At 45.2% G+C, this 22,812-nt stretch overlaps 1 protein-coding gene across 4 annotated transcripts in view; it reads left to right on the top strand.

Annotated features, from left to right (window-relative positions):
- Positions 1-22,812, top strand: part of Hdac4 (histone deacetylase 4) — a 219,488-nt gene that overhangs the window by 112,082 nt on the left and 84,594 nt on the right. For all 4 annotated transcript variants that reach the window (XM_059278737.1, XM_059278735.1, XM_059278736.1 and 1 more), the window contains exon 4: positions 14,079-14,229. In XM_059278737.1, the coding sequence (XP_059134720.1) occupies positions 14,079-14,229 (151 nt within the window). The remainder of the gene's footprint in view (positions 1-14,078; positions 14,230-22,812) is intronic.

Here is a 22,812-nt window from a genome sequence, read left to right as displayed (position 1 = left end):
TACCTCAGAACTAGCCACACCTGCGCATGCACTGGCTTTCCTTTAGATTCAGTGTGGACCCTGGCCAAAGACAGACTCAAGAGCTCTGCTGAGTTTTAGTTTACTGCGGTGTCCTTGCCATTGAGCATTCCTCCCCACAGCTGTTTATACACAGGAGCCTTGTCTGTCAGCATGCAGCATGGCAGGAAGACAGGGCTGGCTGTGCAGTGGGAGGCTCTGTCAGGTGTGGTAAGAGTAGTTTTGTGCTCTCCTCCTGGCAGTTGATTAGCTGTTCCCATGGTTCAAACAGTAAGAGTCTCAGGAATAAATCTCCCTGCCTATGTGCGTTTTCAAGGAAGTAGCAAGAAGCATAAAGAACATAAAGTTAGGGTCCCGTCAGCCAGGGTGACCAGGTGCCTGGTGTCAGCTCAGCTCAGTCCCTAGGAGCATGCCTTTCTACCCTATAGTTCTAGACCCTAGGAGAGATGCTGGAGGCTTAGAACCTGGCTGTAGAGCTGGCCGTTGAGACAGGACCTCAGAATCATAGAAATTGAAGGATACATTTTTTGTGTGTTTTAATTTTTCATTAAAACTGAGACCATAAAAGCCTTTAGACTATATAATTGTGTCACTGCATTAGCAGTCCTTTGTTTTGATGGCTTAAACTCTCTTCATGCCATCATATTGTTAACAACACTTGGCAGTGGTGTTTGTCAGACAGATTTCTTGAACACACAATCTAATTAGTGTCATTAAATCATCAGTGAATTTGAATAGAATTTATAATTGGAACAGGAGTAGTTTTTAAAGTAGAACTTCAGTTGTTAATTTGGGGTAAACAAGGTCTTTCCAGGGGTTGTAATTCTCAGAATCACCCTATCCCTACTGTAAGCCCTGCTCTTCTGCTCATTTCCCTTAGCATTAATATCTGGAATTGCCCCTGTAAAGGTGGTAGCTGTTTCAGACCCAGGTGGCGTGGAAGATCAAGACAGTGGCTTAGAATAGCCACTTTGTGGGTTTGCAGTACTATTTTTAGTATTTGGAAGTATTCTCTACCAAGGAAACGCACGTTCCTAGTGTTTCTACTTGAAAAGTAGCGTGGGGTTAGCAGATAGCAGTGGACCCTGCCCCTTTGCTACTCCAAAGACACATGGCCAGCCTTGTTCTCCATCACGACTTGGTACAGAAGTTCTGTCCTCTGGGGGAAGATTGCTCACGCACTCACTACATCCCGAATGCACATGTATGAACTGCTCCTTCTGAGCCTGGTGTGCCTCACCTGTCCTTTGTTAAAGAGTTAAATGTTTAATTACTGTGACTTTCATCCATGCGCTGTTCAGCTAAGTTCCCTAGGACAGGCGTTAGATGACCTTTCCTGTGTAGCTGTTGGTTTTTCTGGCATTCATAGTATCCCCCTTTCTGATTATTAAGTTTCCTATGTAAATCCAGCACCCCAACCGGAGGGGCTGATGGCCAGTCTAAAATGAGTGGCACAGAAACTGGCTTTCTAAGACAAAGAACTTCCTCAGAAATTGCCAGATCATTTTAGCCTAGGATAGACACAGATGTATCCTGAGAGGCTGGGTGGGAGGCATCTGAAGGATTAAGAGAGCATGCATGTTGCTGTGGAGCAGAGAAGAGCATCCACACTGCCATGATACAAGACCCTTAGGCACAGGGGCTTGCTGTGGGGCTGGCACTACAACATGTTAGCTACAGCAAGAGGCAGTGACCACTCCTCTTAGAGCCTGAGGGACAGGACCGGGGACACTCCTAGACCACCTGTCCTTACTTCACTGCCTTCTTTATCCTCTCTCACATTTCCTGCATGTCTTAGTTTGTGTTACTATTGCTGTGATGAAACACTATGAACAAAAGCAAGTTGGGGAGGAAAAGGTTTATTTTATTTATATTGGCTTATGCTTCCACATCTATAGTCTATCAGGACAGGAACTTAGACAGGATAGGAACCTGGAGGCAGGAGCTGATGCAGAGGCCATGGAGGGGAGCTGCTTACTGGCTTGCTCAGCCTGCTTTATTATAGAACCCAGGACCACCAGCCCAGGGATGGCACCACCCACATCAGTCACTCGTTGAGAAAATAGACTGCAGGCCTGTCCCAAGCCCAGTCTTATGGAGGCATTTTTCAAGTGAGATTCCCTCCTCTTAGGTGACTCTAACCTGTGTAGAGTCAGTAGAAAATTAGCCTGCACAGTGCACACCTATGGCTGCCAGTGTAGTCAAGCATCTCTGTTTGCCTTGTGGCTGTCTGCGTTTCTTCTGTCATTTTCTCGGCTATTTTCAGTTGCATTGCTGGTCTTTTAACGTAGGTGTAGGAGTGATCTTTATGAATAAGGGACATTATTCCAGCCTCCACTGTTCATTCTCACTTGATACAGAGTAGTTACCCACTTGTCGTATCATGAATCAAATGTTCTTTCTGAAGAGATTTAAAATGCCACCTCTGTTCCCTCTCGTGCATATTTATACGTCTGTCCTATATCTAGCTTGCTACATTCTTGTGCTGGCACCATGCAGCTCCAGTGATACCCACGTAGATGTTAGACTGACTGCCCGCCTCCCCACACCTTGTCCCTCTTGTCTGGCCTGTTTCTTCCCCAGATGAACTTCACAACCATTCTCATGAAGTCTTCACAATTATGCTGGGAATTATTTGAGATTGTTAGGTAATAGCTTCCTAGGATTGAATTTGTACTAAAAAAAAAAAGTTATTTGACTCGAATTTCTACCCTAGTAAATTGTTGTTTTTATTTTTCATGTAATGCATATAAATGTTTAATCTGGGATAGTTTGTATTTTTGTTTTTATTGCAGATAAATCTGTTTCTGCATTTTTATTTTTCCTGTTCTCTCACTGCCAGTGTATAGATGAGCTCTGCATTTCACTCTTACGTGTTATCTAGAGTAACTGGATAGAATTTTCTGGGATTGATTTTGTTTTCATGTCTTCTGAGTTACTGATGTTACCTGCAAACAAAAATTGTTTCCTTTTATTATTCTCCTGAATTAACTGAAGTTTTCATAATTCTGTGAAGATCAATGATGCTCTCCCGACACTGTGGGACAGTCCCTGCTTTGAGGTGTGGGCAGTTGCCTGTTCATAGTGCTGACTTAGATCCTACCACTGTCTTCTTGTTGGTAAGACTGCTGCTTCTGACGGCCTAGCACCATCAAAGTACTCCTTCTCATTCCCAGTCTCCGAGATCTCTATAGTCCAACAGGTAGAAACTACAACTCAAACTCAGGCAGTCGGCACCAGAGGAAAGGGACTCTGGCTTTGTGGCCCTGGAGAGCAAGGTGCTGTTTGTTCTGCTTTCTATCTGTGTGGTCACTTTCCTTGGGCTGTGACCAGATGCCTGACAGACAGCAGCTTGAGGGGTTCATTCTGCCTCACAGTTGAAAAGGGGGTTCAGTCTGTGGTCAGTGAGGCATGGTGGCAGAAGTACAAGGTGGCTTGTCATTTGGGATCTGTCAGGACCAGACAAATTCTGATGCCTACCACCTTTTTTCCTTTTCTAATCTGGGGCTCCAGCCCAGGGAATGATGCTATCACATTCAAGGAAGACCTTTCATCTGTTAAATCTTTCTGGAACATCTCATAGATACACCCAGGGTTGTTTTCTTGGTGTTTTTAAATCTCATCAAATTGACAGTAAAGATTAGTCTTCAAACTGCCTGTTGTTCCAGGTAGCCCATGATTGGAAAGGAACCTGTGCCCCTGCCTGGTACCCGGGAAGTCATGTCCCTGGTTACCTGGTCAGCCTTAAGGCCACAGGAGTGGGGCAAATCAGCATCATGCTTGGGGTTCTCTGTGACAGGCCCAACTTCACCTTTTGCCCAAGGGCACTGATGGCCACTCTGGTGTCATCCTGACTATTCCTCATTTGTGCCAGGAGCTCCTGGCTCCTGAGCATCAGGCTTCATGTTTTCTAAATGTCCTCTAACTCTGCTTTCTCCTTTGGGTTGTGTTGTCTGCAGACAAGAGTGAGATTCATTGTATTTCCAGGTAAGAGTGGAAGTTGGTAATCTTAAAAAACCTTGGCTATGGTAGGACATAAGCAGTAACACTGGCCATTCTTTACTGCCTTTGGCCATCAGTTGTATGGCTATTCCAGGTTTTCTGATGCCTTCTGTGTGTTAGGATGATGAGGACCAGGCCCTGCTGGCACCTGAAGGGTCAGATCTAAAGCTATCATGGGCAGGAGAGTAGAGTGCTGAGGTAGGGCTTGAAGGAAAAGCTGGAGTTAGGCTGTTGATGGATGGGCAGAGGTTTGGAAGAGCTCTGTGCTCTAGGAGGTGAACAGCCTCCCTGAGAAAACACACACACACACACACACACACACACAGTGCAGGCTGCTGTGCTGCTTTGAGTCTCTGTCCTTGTATCTTCTTGTATACTGCTCCTGCCATCTCTGTCCTCCTGACCACCTCCATTGTTCTTTACACCCTATACCCTAGTGATGCTGTAGCTCAGCCCCTGGGATACCTCCTATTCCAACCCTGGCACGGGCTCCACTGCTGGTACTCACCTCCCTTTCCTGGACCTTACTGCTGGACGACGCAGTAAGACCTGCTTGTCTTTAACACTTGAGGGTCTGGGTTCGGGTGCGGATGGTGAATGACAGACCCACTGGGGGTGGGGGGTGCTGCTCACTGCTGGGCGTGCCTGGAAGGATAGATTGTTTCCAGGGTGCTCTAATGAGGTTGCCTTTGGATTTGAGCCAGTTGGTCCAGTGAGTGGAGATGGAAATGGTTTCTTATTGAGAGCCCTGGGACATTTTAGTCCCAAGTGCTCCATTACAAACCCTGGACAAACAACACACATCCTGCCAGTCAACAGCTTCACACCCATGGATGACTTTATTTCTTTGCTCTGTTAATATGTTTCAGCTAAAGAGAATAATGGTGCCTGCCCTGTGCTTAGGAAAGTACATGAGATCTGCCTTAAAGGCTCTTTGAGCATCTTTGAGTATAGTTGCAGAACAGCATATTGGGCCTTGGTGGCTTTAAGGAAACAAATGTCCAGGTCCATCAAGACAGATGGGACTCAGCACAGCAGTCTGGTTGTCTCCTCTCTTTCCTTCCTCACACTCTGCCCCAGACCTGGATTTCATGCTTTCTTCCAGAGTGTGCTTGATTTATCCTGGTTTTATCTCCAATGTTATTGTTTTTTAAATAACATGAGGGTAGATGGCAAAGGGGACTGTTAGTCTACATCTGGGTAGACTAATGGGTCTTTCACAGTGCAGAAAGCTTGGGAACAGGCCAGCTGTGCTTCAGGACAAGCTGCTTTGGAAGCTGGTGTAGGCTGTACCATCACAGCCACTCATGATCTTGAACAGAGTCCGTCTGTAGCAAAAGTCTGTGTGTAGTAGTGAAAGGGAAGAAAGTGTGCATTTGCTTAGCTTGGCTGGAGTCCCACAATGGTGTGGAGGGGCCATGTGGACTTGGGCCCATAGGGGCTACGCTGCTGTTGCCCTTGTATCTGGCCTCTCTCTGGTAGCTCCCATCTACAGGGTGACAACTCTCATCTCTTCCTCAAGTCCTTGGTGTTAACATGTTAAGTATGAAGTCTAGCCAAACTGGGTCTGTCTGGCCCACATCAGAGGTGATAGTAGCCTTTCTCTGGCTACTCTTTGCTGACTCTGGCCATCAAATGTGTGACTATCCTGGGTTCACTGACAACCTTTCTGGCCCTACTGGCATCCAGAGGGTAAGGATTGAAGGTACTGTAGCCAGGAGGGTGCTATGAAGGCAAGATCAGTGCATACTTTCATTCTGGGAAGCAGGCAGTTAGCTATACCCCCAACATGGAACAGGGTATGCAATGTACATTTTACTGATAAATTGTCGTGTATTGTTTGAACTCACTGAAAAGCTGGCCCTGGAAGTGGGGTTCCCTTCCCCATTTCAGACCCAAACATGTTAGTCTCAAAGTGCCCCTGTCTGGGGATAGGTTGGCACCCCCACTCCCCATTCTGTGACAGAGAGCATAAAACACTGTGTTGAGAATACCTAGGAGGTAAACCTTTGCAGAGGAGGCCACTGTTGTTTGTCTTGTAGTATACAAGTGCCTGCAGTGGGAACAGGAAGCTGGAAGGTTAGCCATAGAGAGAGCTCAGTCAGGAGCTCCAGCTGACTAGCTCAACCACCCCAGTTGGTTTCTGCTGGATGTGGTGAGCAGAACTGGAGGATAACTATCTGCCACTGTTTGTTCTTGTGTTGGAAGCCTCACCCGAAGGGAAGGGACACTTTGCTGCACCATAGACATTCTCTGTTGGCAACTCCAGCAGACTGTCTCAGTGGGGCTTTCCCAGTTATTTAAGCCTGATGTCTTCTCTGATGCTGTGCATGCCCAGCTTGATGGTGTTTTACAGTTGTTAATCTATCTATTGTTTCTGTCTATCTGCTACTTGCTGTTTATCCTGTTACTTTGCTTGCTATATACTTAATAAATTCACTCATTCCAAGCGATAAGCCTAGCAATTGTACAACAGTGTCTAGGACATCAGACCAGCTGTTGGATGTAGGAGTCCATCTCTAAGCATCAAAATGGGTCAGGGACCAGCTTTTATTGAAAATACTGGATATGCTTAAAGGGCTATACAAATCCAACCATGCAATATTTTTGTTGAGGCCCAGTAATGTGAGGAAGATGGCTCAATGCCTGTGGGTGGTTTTGAGTCTAGATTTACCATATTGCTGAGCTAGATGCCCCGGACTGTAAGTGATCAACTATAGGTGATCTGCTTATGCTTAATTCCATGTTTGGGTACACACACACACACACACACACACACACACACACACGCATAATTTCTTTTTATTTTTATGTTCATTGATGTTTTGTCTGCATGTATGCCTGTGTGTGGGTGTCATAAGCCCTGGAACTGGAGTTATAGACAGTTGGGTGCCATGTAGGTGCTGCGAATTGAACTCATGTCCTCTGGAAGAGCAACCCATGCTCTTAGTTGCTGAGCCATCTCTCCAGCCCCTTAGTATTAGTTTTAATCAGAAAAACACCCTTAACTTTTTAAATATTATTGTCAACTTGACAGGACCTAGAATCACCTAGGAGACAAACATCTAGGTGTGTCTGTGATGGCATTCTAGATTGTATTAACTGAGAATTGGGAAGATACATCTTAAATATGGACAACACTGTTGCACAGGCTGGGGTCTGGACTGAAGGAAAAGGAGACAATAAACTGAGCACCAGCATTCGTCTCTCTGCTTCCTGACTGGTCCCCACCATGATAGGCTGTGTGTTCTCCAGCTGTCCTAATTGGGGTTGCTATTGTTGTGGCGAAACACCATGACCAAAGCAACTTGAGGAGGAAAGGGTTTATTCAGCTTCTCCTTCCACATCACAGTTCATCATGAAGGAAGTCAGGGCAGGAACTCAGGTAGGACAGGAACCTGAAGGCAGGAGCTGATGCAGAGGCCATGGAGGGGCGCTGCTTATTTGCTTGCTCTTCATGGCTTGCTTAGCCTGATTTCTTCTTATAGACCACCAGCCTTTCAGGGATGGCACCACCCACAATGGGCTAGCCTTCCCCTATCAATCACCATGTAAGAAAAGGCCTCACAAACTTGCCTATAGCCAGATCTTATGAAGGCATTTTCTTAATTGAGGTTCCAGCCTCTCAGATGACTTTAGCTTGTGTCAAGTTGACATAAAACTATCCAGCACATCAACTCTGAACTAAAACATACACTTCCTTAAGCTGCTTTCATCAGATGTTCCGTCACAACAAGGATACCTTGGAGAAGAAACCTGCTGTTGGACCTTCCCCCATGTTAAAGTCCGTGTGCCTCTTAAATCAGCTGTGGTCATCAGGACACCCTGGGCACGTGTGGATGTAGGATACACACATACAGACTCACAGACAGGTACCTGACATGCCTGCCCTAGGGATATTAGGGACATATAGTACTCCTGGGGTCCAAGAAACAGCTTCCTAAATGGCCATGGCCTCAGCTTCTGTTGAGGCTGGACCAGAGACATTGGTATTTGAACAGTGTTGTGAACAGCATTATGATGTTAGTAGCGTGTGCTATCAGATTGAGCTTGGCTGTAACCTCTTCTCATTGGCTGGTCAATAATCACTAGGGATAATGGGAACTTCCTAGAGACCCAGAAGGTTCCCTGTCCTCCTGGAGCAGTGGACGAACACCTGATCTCAGCATCAGGCCTTTCAGCATAGAAAGCTCTTATTTTTGTTTACTATTGAAAAGTCTGATTGGGTTTACACTGAAAAGATGTCTATTAAATTAAGTGTCTAGTAAATTCAAAAGTTGGAGTGAAATAAGCTAAGTTTGGGATGAGTATGTGGTTCAAAACTGAGTTTTGGCTTAAAGGTGAACCGGTTTAAGTTCTGATTAGAATAGTGGGGCTGCTGTTGCTGATTTTGTTAGAAAAATTAGGCCATGTGTCTTACTTTTCTATCGCTGTGATAAGAAGAAAGCGTTCCATATTTCCTTGCTTCTAGAAAAGAATTTCCTATTCCCACTGCAGGCACTTGTATACAAGACAAACAACAGTGGCCTCCTCTGCAAAGGTTTACCTCCTGGCTGTTTTGTGCTCTCTGTCACAGAATTGGGGGGCTCATGGTTTTAGAGGGTGAGCCCATGACCATCATGGGGGGAGTGTGGCAGCAGGCAGGCATAGCGTGGGAGCAGTAGCCGAGAAGGCACATCTGAGGTACAGTCACAAGGCAGGAAGAGCTAACTGAGAATGGTGTAGGTCTTTGAAACCTCAAAGCCTGCCCCTAGGGGCACACCTCCTAATCCTTCCCAAACAGTTCTACCAACTGGAGACCAAGTATTCAAATACATGAGCCTATGGCACCATTCTCATTCAGACCACCACACCATGGTCATCTTATTTTAAACTATTTCGTGTGGTGGTGGTGTTTGAATCTGCCCAAGATCTCTCCCCAGCAGTTCTCCCCCTGCCACGACATGGTAGTGAGTTACCAAGGGAGGACAGCTAGGTTTACTCACTGTAAAAGCAACACTTGCAGAAGGCCTGCAAGTTTTGCACTCCAGTGGTGGGTGTCTGCATGTGTGCCACCCTTCTTCCTGGACAGTGCAGGTCCTGCCCGTGGGGAGTCAAGGAGGGAGTTCCTTGTGACAGATACTGTGTGTGATCAGATAAAGGAGAGAATTAAGATCCGGGGGCCCGAGATGCCAAGGGTCACTGTTAGAGTGTCCCGACTATGCTGGGCTGAGGAGCACAGATCTGGTTAGTCCTTTCTGCCCTGACTAAGTGACTGCAAAGTGCAGAACATCACAATAGTGTGATGTGGTGACACTCACACAGGGCCAGCATTGTTGCTGTGGGGTGTCTTTGGGAATCTGATCATTGTTTGTAATCTAAAATGTTGACTGTGGTACAGTTTTTCTGGACTTCTGTGCCTCATGAATTTCAAGTTTGTGTGTCTTTGTGACTGTTAACAGGAAGCCCACTTCCCTTCTGGGTTCCAAGGGAGAGTACTGTGGGTCTTCTGTTTAGCAGTGGCCCACTCCGTGCTCCTGAGTTAGGTGACTCTCAACAGGGCTAGGTGATTGGGGTTGTTTTTTGCAATGGATGATTATAAACTAATTACACTATTATTTTTAAAATGCCACCATGTTTGCTTTCTGAAGGTAATTAAAGCAGGTAGATTACCTGATGCCAGTTGCCTAGTGACACCTTGTAGGTGCCATTACCTGTGGACACCACCACCATACCTTTAAGCACTCTATGAACCCCCTTATTCACAGATGTTATTCTGGCAGCTGTACAGTCGGTGGTGTTTCCCCAAAATGATGGGGAACAGCCTCTTGGAATGAAACTACTAGAGGATATGGCTTCATGTCCATGCCTTTACTTTTGGTGTACAGTATTGTAATTTGGTTTTCCTGTAAAGGATAGGAAAATGTTACTGTTCTGAAGTTATTATCTTAAGTCCTGGAGCTGGGTTCAGTGGCTCAGTGCCATTGACTAGGAGGAGCCTAGATCCCAACTTGTATTAGACCTGTCTATACTGACTGCTATCAGCAAGAGTAACTAAGTGAAGATGTGATTTTGAGACTGTAAATCTCTTGGGCTTGGTCATTCATCCAGCTAGGTTGTGTCTCCCTGACATCCTCATCTTGATCTCAGAGTGACATTTAGCTATCCTCTGTTCAACACCATTCTCTTTGGGGGATGTCTTTCAGAAGCAGACTCAAGGTAAGATGTTGAAGTACAAATGCCAACCTCACACCAGACCTTTAGAGTGTTTTCATGGCCCCTTGTCATTTGGTCTTCATTGTGGGGCAACCCTTCTGCCCAGTGGAAGCATGGAGAAAGCAGCTGGAAAAGGACAAACCAAGCTAGGGCAGGCAGCTGGCCTGCCCATCCTTTCCTTCTGTGCCACCTCACAGTCCTCAGAAACATGATGCCAGCTCAGGGCATAGAGCCACTTGCTTCTTTTGGTCTTGCTGTCTCTTAAAAGACCATTTCGGTGGCTGTTTGAAATATAAACCAGAGAGCCAACAGTCTGACCTGCTGGCCCTCAACTGGCTCCTCCTGCACCCACTACTTCTGGACACAGTGTGAGGCCTTCTGCAAGTGACCTTTCTGTGGGAAAGGTACTCTAGGCAGGCCACCCCTGCCTGGGCACAGTTTTCCAACGTTTTCTCATTCCCATTTCTGAACTATTGTGGGAATGCCTGTCCCCTCTCCAGTTAATCTATCCCCATACACCTGGCTAGAAATGACCACTGCCCCAGCATATTCTTAGTGAACATGTTTGTAGACAGAGCTCATTTTCTCAAGAGAGCCCTTGTAAATCCCCTCAGACAGGGAGTATGGGGCCTCTGCAGTTTCCAGTGTCACCTGCTCAGTCTGCCAGTAAATCTTTGCTGCACATGACCACAGTTGTGACTGGACAGCTCTAAGAAGTCCTGTGAGGCTCTGGCATCGGGCTGCTTCCTTAGCAACAAGAAAGCAAAGCCAAGGATGCCCGCTCTGCAGGTTGTGGGGACATAGCACAGGTGAGGACAGAGCTGTAGTCTCTGTCCTAAGGGCTAGGGCTAGCCTCAGTCCCAGAGTGTCTATGGTAGGTGTGACAGCCTGAGAATTTGCCTGGATCTCCCAGGCTAGACCCCACAGGGCAATGTCTAGCACCTCCTGTATTATGCATGAGGCATGAGTAAGCTGGTGGTCCTGTTTGTTTTGCTCATGAAGTTCTTAGGTATCACTGAAAGTCATCTCCATGGCTCAATTCCTATATCCCATGCCTGGGATGCACAGGCTTGATAGTTGGAGTGGATAAAGAATGTTCACCTTATAAAATTATACACTTGCTGTCACTTTTCCATCACTTTCTTTCTTTCTTTCTCTCTCTCTCTCTCTCTCTCTCTCTCTCTCTCTCTCTCTCTCTCTTTCTTTCTTTCTTTCTTTCTTCTTTTCCCTGAGACAGGGTTTCTCTGTGTAGCTTTGTGCCTTTCCTGGAACTCGCTTTGTAGACCAGGCTGGCCTCAAACTCAGAGATCCAACTGCCTCTGCCTCCCGAGTGCTGGGATTAAAGGCGTGCGCCACCACCGCCTGGCATCCATCACATTCTTGATACGATGTGACTTGAACTTCATGTGCTGAGTAAGTGGCGTATTATGATTCTGATTGGGACAAACTCAGAGCAGTTTACAGTCCCACCTCTTTAATCTACCCAGTGCTGTAGTTGACTGTGGAAGCTGGTGACAGACACTGTCTTGGGAAATCCAACCAGCGAGTTGCAAGGCCTGTGGTTAGAGAAGGGTACAGGCCAAGCCTCTGTGTAGCTTGAACTTGTGGAAGCATGGACTTTGAGAGATGTGTGTCAGGGTTAACTGTGGCTGGGCTAACCTCCTGGTTTCCTCCTGGATTGGGGAGGATTGTCCAGGTGACTCTTGGAGCTGGTGTGGTACATACAGCACTGTCTGCAGTGCCTGAAGGCTGGCCCAGGCTTCTCTCTTGAGTGATCACCCAGCACCATTTTGGACATGTCTCTGGTACATCCTGTCTGTCTTCCATAAAGCCTTGCTGGAGACCATAGAGGCAACATCCATGAAGGGCAGTTATCTTCACACTCATGTGCACTGACACCACACCTGTACACATTCAGATGCACACAGGTTTGGACCTCATTTGTGTGCTAGTTCATATAGTCATGCATAGGTTGAAGGGCTAGCTGTTTGCCCACGTGGGCATCATTGAAACCCTCTGCTCAGGAGCCAGCCCACCTAAACCAAAACCTTCACTCATTGTCCTTCTTTGAGCTGCTCTCTCTTCGTCTTTCTAAAAGAGCAGGCCTGATACACTGAGTGTATGTATATTAAAGGGGGGTTAGTAGGCTGGATTACATGCTGTGGTCTGGTAACCTTATGACGAAAGGCCTAGAATGCAGCAGTTGTTCAGTCTGTGAGGCTGGATGTCTCAGCAAGCCAAGTCTGGCACAGACCTTCTGGAGGATTTCGTATTTTCAGTCTAAGTTGGAATCCCAAAGAAGTAGGCTTTAATACTGTCAAAGAAATGAATGTGTCAGTAGCAGGACAGATGAACTTGTCTGTGAGAGTGAGGGAAAGTGGGCCGAAGTGAAGCTTCCTTCTTCCATTTCCGTTGTGTGGGCTGCCACCCTGAGGGAGGCTCTTTCGGTGTCAAATAATCTGATTAGGGAATCCGCACAAAACCAGGTGTGTTGGCGCACCCAGCACTCTTCAGGCAAAGGGATCTCTGAGTTCTAGGCCAGCTTGGTCTACATTGTGAGTTCCTGGACTTCCAGGACTGTGTACTGGTCTCAAAATAAAATAAAAAGAAAGAAAGAAGAAAAGAAAATTCCTCACAGGAGGGCATAACTGATTGGGGTTTCATTTCCTTCCAGATGTAGTCAAATTGGCAAGCAAACTTAGCAAATTGGCACCACAGGCTCCTTCTAGGCTGTAAAGATTGAGGTCTCGGTGAAACGCACTCCAAAGCTCTCAACCACCGCTTGGTTTCCTGTCATGGCTGCATTCTGTGCTGTGACCTGCACAGTCCTGAGTGGCTAGATGTCCTGTTCTAGTCTGTCTCCATACTTAATCACTGATCACTCACTCTGGTGAGGACATGCTGTGTCAGATTTTTTTTCCATGGGCCACCTGGGTTGCCAATTCCTTGATGACCACTCCCTGCCACTCTCCCTTCCATGAGGGAGCAACACCCAAAATGCCCATGCCCACAGGGTAACCACCCATTAGTGCAGTAAAGGCTGGAAATAGCTCTTAGGCCAAGAGGAGCCAGCGGCCCTGCTGAAGTGCCCGTGAGGCTCCCTGCTCAGGCTGGAGGCAGGGTTCTTGTTTACCCTTTGTAGTGCAGTGACAGCGATCTGACTAGTTGGGCAGGCACCTGCAGTTTATCTATGCAGTCTCTCTTCTGTACCCTAACCAGCATCTTCTCTTTGTCATGTCCCACTGGTCTTTCCTGCTCCAGAACTTTGACAGTGATAGAACCTTATTGACTTCTTCATGCTCTTGTCTGTGCCACCTGCTGCCCTGTTGAATTGCTTGTTTCTGACTCAGCCTTGTGCTTCTGCCTGTTGGTAACTAATTCTGCTCTGAGGTAGTAGGCAGCATTGCCTCAGGTGAGTGCATACCATTGTCTGGCTGCTCACCTTGAGCTGCTTAGGCTTGCCTCAGGGCCTGCCATGTGTGTTGCAAGCACACTCTTAATGTGGACTCTTGGTGGATGAATCCCTATGGTGGAGTTTCAGAAGTCTTCCATGTCTAAGAAAATGCCAGCATTGTGCGAACTGGCCTCACTGTTTCAGCTCTGTGGGGCATACTCAAAGAGCATTTACACCCTAAAAGGTCTCCTGCTCCTCCTTAGTTCTCTGCACAGATCCAAGGCTGTTCTGTGAATCTTGCCCTTAAAGGGGCAGAGGAATTTCAGGCCTTGGCAACCTGTCTCCTCTGTAGCCACCATAGATGAGTGGGCAGGTGGCACCCCGGGACCCCTCGTCAGGGAGTGGTGGGCTGGTTCCTGGGTGTCCGTGGGTCTCCAGGGCTCTGACCTCTGTCCTCCTCTGCCTGCAGCAGCAGCAGGAGATGCTGGCCATGAAGCACCAGCAGGAGCTGCTGGAGCACCAGCGGAAACTGGAGCGGCACCGGCAGGAGCAGGAGCTGGAGAAGCAGCACCGGGAGCAGAAGCTGCAGCAGCTCAAGAACAAGGAGAAGGGCAAAGAGAGTGAGTGCTGGTGGGCACAGTAAGGACTCAGGGCGGCCCCACGGCCACTGCCTCTGCTGCCTGTGCTGCTGCCCCAGGTGGCAGTTCTGGAGGGGCTTGTCACCCCACATCGGAGGCATCGGTGTTCAGGGTGATGATTTCAGGTCACTTCTCATGGGCCTAAAGGCAAACCAGTGGCCCTGCTTTTGGCTTCATCCAGGTGTCAGGAAGGACTCAGTATCGGCCTCGGTGCAGGGGCATTCTGGGCCTCCCATGTTGACTCAGGCGTCTTGAGACTACTTGACAGAACTCTTTGCAGATGCACAGAATATTAAAGCTGTAAAGCACACTGCCTTCCACCTCCGAGGTCTTCCCTAAATTGTCTTTGGATATATTTTCTAAGTGCCTCTGAAGTAAGTGTTAGCCTATAAGGTGGACATGCAGCTGCGGATGCAGTTCTTGTGGGGCCAGTCCTCCTTTGAGGCCCACTCCTCCCATAGTCTTGCTTATTGATGCAGAGACAATGTGGTTGACCTCCCTAAGAAGAGCCCTAGTTGACAGTAGCTGAGAGGCCACAGGTAGCGCGTTATTGCTAAAATCTACCATGCGGACTGTATTAGTTACAGTCCTGTTGCTAGGATGGAAATACCATGACCAAAAGCAACTAAAGGAACACTGAATTCATTATGGCTTACGGTTCCAGAGGGTCTGAGTCTGTTACAGCAGGGAAGATAGGGGAAGACCACAGAAGCAGGAGCAGGCTGATCACATTTCAACCACACATGGGAAAAAGGGAGAGGGAAAGCAGGAAGTGGGGGAGGCTATCAACCCTCCAAGCCCGCCTCTCCAGTGACATACTTCCCCTAGCAAGGCTGCACCTCCTAAAGGTTCCTTAAAGTCCATGTACCACCAACTAGGACCAGTTATTAAAATGCACAAGCCTATTGGGGGGGGGGCGTTTCTCATTTAGACACCACATGGACAGACCCCCAAAAATCTTTTATCTGCAAACACTGAAAATGGCTAGCTATCTTTACAGATCATTGTAACAAATTTTTGTATGAATTTTAATCTCCATCTGTACCACATAACAAGATGCATATGCTTAAAACATTCTTGTAAAGTCTGTTATTTGACGTTGTTTGAGAATCATTTTGGCATGTGATATACAAAGATGCAGACAGATATGTCTGTGACAACAAGGAATAACCTGGGAGCTGGAATACTAGCACCTAGGGACCATCCACCCAGCAAAGTACCAACTGGACTGCTGGGCCTCTTGCCCTTAGTGTCTTTCTCCTTCCCCCACACCGCTGCTGTCAGTCATCTTAATCCCAGCTCTGTCCTAGGCCCTCTGACATCTAATGCTGCTTTCCTGAGGGGAAGTGGGAGTCTCTGTGACTGGCCTGGCACAGTTCCCCTTCCAGGATGTGCTCAGTCAGGTCTTCTACCTGTGCTTCAGGAGAGACAGCTCCCTTTGCCCTGGTGTGGAGCTACAAACAAAGCTGTGTGTTATGGAACAAAGCTCATTGTGAGTTGTGTGCATTGTCAACTCTTTTCTCCCTTTGAGTGGTGACTTTTTGCTCCTTGTTAATCCTTGTTAAGCACAGGATTCTCTGTTCTAGCTTAGTCCAGTCTCTCAGTTTTCTTTCTGTACTTTTGGATTATGTTTTAGAAACCACTCATTTCTCCCAAACCATTTTGCAGCATTTGAATAGTTTCCCACTTGTGTGAACATCCATTCTGCTGGCACCGGTGTGTGTGTTGCATAAAGGTTTAGGATGTGCATCTGCCCTTCTCTGTCCGCATCCCTGTGTTTCCAGGCTTCCTGTGGTGACGCTGGTCCTTGCTGTCACTGCACCAGTGCTTGTAGTTTCAGTTACCACAGCATGGAAGTGAGCCTGGGCACAGCAATGCTAATCTTCCCACTTCATACTTTCCTACTCTTTTTTTTTAATTGAATTAACATTTCTTTTTATTTATTTTATATACCAACCACAGTTTCCCCTCCCTCCTCTCCTCCTGTTCCCTCCCTGACTCCCATCTACCCCCCTCCGCATCCACTCCTCCTCTGTCTCCACTCAGAAAGGGGCAGGCCTCCCATGGGCTTGGACAAATCATGGCACATCAAGTTGAGGTAGGACCTAGCTCTTCCCCTTGCATATAGGCTGGACAAGATAATCCAGCATGTGGAACAGGTTACCAAAAGCCAGCTAAGTACCAGGGACAGGTCCTGATCTCATTGCTAGGAGCCTTACACAACTGTCATACACATGCAGAGGGCCTAGGTTGGTCCCATGCAGGCTCCCTAACTGTTGGTCCAGAGTCCATGTGTGCCACGAGCTCATGTCAGCTGTCTCTGGGTTCCCCCATCATGACCTTGACCTCCCTGGCTCCTACAATCCCTCCTCCCTTCAGGAGGACTCCCGGATCTTGCCCAGTGCTTGGCTGTGGATCTCTGCATCTACTTTCACCAGTTACTGGATAAGGGCTCTCTGATGACAATTAGGGTAGTCACCATCTGATTACAATAGATGGCCAGTTCAGGCACCCTCTCCACTATTGCTATGAGTCTCAGCTAGGGTCATACTTATGGATTCCTGGGAGTTTTGCACCAGGTTTCTCCCTAACCCTGAAATGATGCCCCCATTAAGATATCTTTTTCATTACTCTCCCCCTGTCCTGCCCCCAACCCACCTCCTGTGCCCAGCCAGCCCAACCCACTCTTTCAAGTTCCCATCCCCCCTCCCACTTCTGCCCCCAGTTTACCCCGGAAATCTCTTCTATTTCCCCTTCCCAGGGAAATCCATGCTTTCTTCTTTGGACCCTCTTTGTTATGTAGTCTCTCTGGGGCTGTGGATTGTAGGTTGGTTATCCTGTACTTTACTCCAAATGCCCACTTAGGAGTATGTACATACTGTGTTTGTCTTTCTGGGTCTGGGTTACCTCACTCAGAATGATTTTTTCTAGTTCTATCCATTTGCCTGCAAATTTCATGAGGTCATTGTTTTTTACAGCTGAGTAATACTCCATTGTGCATATGTACCACATTTTCCTTATCCATTCTTCTGTTGAGGGGCATCTAGGTCGTTTCTAGGTTCTGGCTATTACAAATAATGCTACTATGAGCATAGTTGAGCAAGTGTCCTTGTGATATGATTGAGCATCCTTGGGCATATGCCCAAGATTAGTGTAGCTGGGTCTTGCAGTAGATTGATTCCCATTTTTCTGAGATACCACCATATTGATTTACAGAGTGCCTGTAAGTTTGCACTCCCACCAGCAGTGGAGGAGTGTTCCCCTTGCTCCACTCCTCTCCAACATAAGCTGTCATCACTGTTTTTGATCTTAGCCATTCTGACAGGTGTAAGATAGTATCTCAGAGTCATTTTGATTTGCATTTCCCTGATGACTAAGGATGTTGAACAATTCTTTAAGTGAATCTCAGCCATTTGAGATTCGTTTGTTGAGAATTCTGTTTAGGTATGAGTCCCATTTTTTTAATTGGGTTGTTTGGTATTTTGATGTCTAGTTTCTTGAGTTCTTTATATATTTTGGAGATCAGCCCTTTGTCAGATGTGGGATTGGTGAAGATCTTTTTCCATTCTGTAGGCTGCCGTTTTTGTCTTATTGACAGTGTCCTTTGCCCTACAAAAGCTTCTCAGTTTCAGGAGGTCTCATTTAAAAATTGTTGATCTCAGTGTCTGTGCTACTGGTGTTATATTTAGGAAGTGATCTCCTGTGCCAATACATTCAAGGCTACTTCCCACTTTCTCTTCTGTCAGGTTCAGTGTGGCTGGATTTATTGAGGTCTTTGATTCACTTGGACTTGAGTTTTGTGCATGACGATAGATATGGATCTATTTGCATTCTTCTACATGCTATCATCCAGTTATACCAGCACCATTTGTTGAAGATGCTTACTTCTTTCCATTGTATAATTTTGGCTTCTTTGTCAAAAATCAGGTGTTATTACACGTGTGGATTTATGTCAGGGTCTTCGATTCGATTCCATTGATCCACATGTCTGTTTTTATGCCAATACCAAGCTCTTTTTATTACTATAGATCTATAGTAGAGCTTGAAGTCAGGGATGGTGATACCTCTAGAAGTTCCTTTATTATATAGGATTGTTTTAGCTATCCTGGGTTTTTTGTTTTTCCATATGAAGTTGAGTATTGTTCTTTCCAAGTCTGTGAAGAATTGTGTTGGGATTTTGATGGGAATTGTATTGAATCTGTAGATTGCTTTTGGTAAGATTGCCATTTTTACTATGTTAATCCTACATATCCATGAACATGGGAGATCTTTCCATTTTCTGATATCTTTTTCAATTTCTTTCTTCAAGACTTAACGTTCTTGTCATATAGATCTTTCATTTGTTTGGTTAGAATTACCCCAAGGTATTTTATATTGTTTGTGGCTATTGTAAAGGGTGATGTTTCTCTGGTTTCTTTCTCAGCCCATTTATCATTTGTATATAGGAGGGCTACTGCTTTTTTGAGTTTATCTTGTATCTCGTCACATTATTGAAGGTGTTTATCAGCTGTAGGAGTTCCCTGGTAGAATTTTTGGGTCACTTATGTATACTGTCATGTCATCTGCAAATAGTGGAAGTTTGACTTCTTCCTTTCCAATTTGTATGTCCTTTGTTGTCTTATTGTTCTGGCTAGAACTTTGACTACTATATTGAATAGATATGGAAAGAGTGGACAGCCTTGTCTTGTTCCTGATTTTAGTGGAATCGCTTTGAGTTTTTCTCCATTTAATTTGATGTTGGCTATTGGCTTGCTGTATATTGCTTTTATTATGTTTAGGTATGTTCCTTATAGCTCTGATCACTCCAGGACCTGTATTATGAAGGGGTGTTGGATTTTGTCAAAGGCTTTTTCAGCATCTAATGAGATGATCATGTAGTTTTTTTCTTTGCTTGTTTATATGTTGGATTATATTGACAGATTTCCATATGTTGAACCATCCCTGCATCTCTGGGATGATGCCTACTTGATCATGGTGGATAATGTTTTTTAATGTGTTTTTGGATTCAGTTTGTCAGTATTTTGAGTATTTTTGTATCAGTATTTATGAGGGAGATTGGTCTATAATTCTGTTTCATCTTTGTGGTTTGGGTATGAGGGTAAAAAGAAGTTGTCAATGTCCTTCTGTTTATATTGTTTTACAGTTTGAGGAGTATTGGTGTTAGCTCTTCTTTGAAATTCTGGTAGAATTCTGCACTGAAACTACCTGACCCTGGGCTTTTTTTGGTTGGGAGACTTTTAATGACCGCTTCTATTTCCTTAGAGGTTATAGGCCTATTTAAATTGTTTATCTGGTCTTGATTTAATTTTGATATGTGGTACCTATCAAGAAAATTGTCCATTTCTTTTAGATTTTCCAATTTTGTAGAATACAGGTTTTTGAAGTATCACCTGGGTTTAAGTTTTCCTTCTAGTACTTCTGTAGGCTGAATTTGTGGATAAGTTTTGTTTAAATTTGATTTTGTCATGGAATATCTTCTTTCTCCGTCTATGATGATTGAAAGTTTTGCTGGGTATAGTAATCTAGGCTGGCATCCATGGTCTCTTAGTAGCTGCAAAATGTCTATCCAGGACCTTCTGACTTTCAGAGACTCCATTGAGAAGTCAGGTGTTATTCTGATGGGTCTGCCTTTATATGTTACTTGGCAGCTCTTAATATTCTTTCTTTGTTCTGTATGTTTAGTGTTTTGATTATTATGTGGCAAGGGAACTTTTTTTTTCATCCAGTCTATTTGATGTTCTGTTATCTTCTTGTATTTTCATAGGCATGTCCTTCTTTAGGTTGGGAAAGTTTTCTTCTATTTTGTTGAATATATTTTCTGTGCCTTTCAGCTGGAATTCTTCTTCTATCCTTACACTATTCTTAGGTTTGGTCTTTTCATGGTGTCCCAGATTCCCTGGATGTTTTGTTTTAAGAATTTTTTTAATTTAACATTTTCTTCGACCGATGAATCTATTTTCTCTATCATATCTTTAATGCCTAAGATTCTCTCTTCCATCTCTTGTATTCTGTTGAAGACACCTGCATCTGTAGTTCCTGTTTGCTTACCCAGAATTCCCTCGTTTTGTGTTTTCTTTATTGCCTCTCTTTCAGTTTTCAAGTATTGAACTGTTTCCTTTACCTGTTTTGTTTTTGTTTTTTTTTTTTTTTCTTGGCTTTCTTTTTAAGGGATTTATTGATTTCTTCCAATTTTTTGTTTGTCTTTTTCTTGACTTCTTTAAGGGAATTTTTCATTTTATCTTTAAGGGCCTCTATCATCTTCAAAAAGTTATTTTTAAGGTGGTTTTCTTCTGCTTCATCTGCATTAGCATGTTCAGGTCTTGCTGTTGTAGGGCCACTGGGTTCTGGTTTATGTTGTTGAATGTATTCTTACACTGGCTTTTATCCATCTCTTCTTCCAACTGGTGTAGTTGGTGCTTGTGCCTATAGGGGCTAATGTACTTCCAACTGGTGTAGGTGGTGCTTGTGCCTATAGGGGCTAATGTACTTCCAACTGGTGTAGGTGGTGCTTGTGCCTATAGGGGCTAATGTGCTTCCAACTGGTGTAGTTGGTGCTTGTGCCTATAGGGGCTAATGTACTTCCAACTGATGTGGGTGGTGCTTGTGCCTATAGGGGCTAATGTACTTCCAACTGGTGTAGGTGGTGCTTGCGCCTATAGGGTCTGCTGATGTTGCTGGAGAGGGCTGTCCATGGGGAAGATGCTCGGGTAGGTATTGTTGGGTGGCAGCAATGGTGGTGCAGCCTGCTGGCCTGCTGCTGACGTCTGCTCCAGAGCAGTGGAATTCCACCAGAGTTCAGGGCAGGGCCCAGCTGCCTTGCTGACACTGAAATGGGAAGGGGAGGGGCATAGGTTGTGCCCTGGGGTTTGGGGCCTAGAGATAGGGGCAGTTCAGCCTGAAGACCAGTCACTCACCTGTTCTTCCAACGGGTGTGGGTGGCACTTGTGCCTATAGTTGCTGCTGATGTTCCTGGGGATGGTTGGCAAAGGGGAGGATGATGGGTCTTGTGGGAACAGAGTCCAGTGGGCGGCGGCAGTGGTGGTGCGGCCTGTGCACTAGTCTCTCTCTCACATGCTGTCTGGCAGCTGGAGTCTACACCAGAGCAGTGGTGTTCCACCTTACCATATTTCCCTATTCTTGGCACTTAGTGTTTTCATTGAAAAGTCTTGAAATTGGTTATTGCCATTCATACATGTCCTCGGTTTATCTGATACTTTGACTGATTCTGTATCCTGTTGGTGAGATGTGATATTTTACAGCGTTGAGTATTTCTAATCCCTCAGTATTCTTTGGACCTTTCTAATTTTTTCTTAACAAAATTTTAGAATTGTATGTGCAGGAGACTTACATGCACTTTAGCAGGCATATTTCAAGCCATCAGATTGGTTTAACACTATTGTGCATAGTTTGGTTTTGGAGTTTTGAAACATAATCAGCAACCTGCTGATTCTCTGCTCAATAACCATGCTAAACTCAAGTTCTAATTATCAGCAGGGTGGTTCAGGTTTTCAGCCTCTAGAAGCCCATCATCCATAAATACTGGCAGGTTTGTTTCTTCCCTCCTAATCACAATGCGCTTACGTCTTTTCCATCTTTACTTGACTGACTTAGCTAGGATTCCCCTAGAATGATGGGTTAAAGATGATGGTCTGGCTCCCTTTTGTTGGTGCAGGTCACATTTTCCAGAGGGACTATTCCTTGGCCTATTTGTTTTACCAAGTTACCTTCCTTTGCTAGTTTGTTACGAGTTTGAATATGCATGGATACTGATTTTTATCAGATATTTCAGTACCTTTTAGAGGTGATCACATGATTATTTTTTCTGACGTATTTCATTAATGTGATAAATATACCTGTTTCGATAGAAATTCCACCTGACATTTTTAGAATAAATAGCCTCTCTCACCTTAATCAGAAAGCATTATCCTTTTTTATGTGTTGCATACTTGGTTGGCTCATATTTTGTACATCTGCAACTATATTTGTAAGAGATACTGTCAGCATTTCCCTTCTTGAAACGCCTTGCCAGGCTTGGCATTATGGCAGTGCTGCTCCCAGGCTAAGCTAAGCATCATTTTTCTCTTTGGTCTGTATGAACTGTGGTGTTTTCCCATTTTACATCCTTGGTATGGGATGTCTGCACCTTCTCTTATTGATGATTGTTTGGTTTCATTAATTTTTTTCTTTAGTCTCTCCAGAGGCTTTTTATCAGTCATGTTAGTCTATTTAAGAATCTAGCTTTTGGCTTTATGGAAACAGTCTGTTGAATGTATTTCTATTTCATTCATTTATAGTAACTTTATTCTTTATCTGTCTTCTGTTTTCTTTGGGTTTGTGACTTTTCCTGCTTTGTGAGTTACATATCTTAATGATTGATTCCAGCCTTCTCTTCTGAAATCTGAATGTAAAGCTCTAAATTTTCCTCTAAGAACAACAGTATCTGTATTCAGTAAATTTTCACACATAGTCTAATATTTGTCTTTAAGTGATTTTTTTTCCATTTGTATTTAATAGAACTATTGATATGTTTGTACTTAAGTGTGTCGGTGTACTTTACAAACCTCA

This window comes from Peromyscus eremicus, chromosome 13 (assembly GCF_949786415.1).
Source record: "Peromyscus eremicus chromosome 13, PerEre_H2_v1, whole genome shotgun sequence".
NCBI lineage: Eukaryota > Metazoa > Chordata > Mammalia > Rodentia > Cricetidae > Peromyscus > Peromyscus eremicus.
This window is presented reverse-complemented; position numbering and strand designations above follow the sequence as displayed.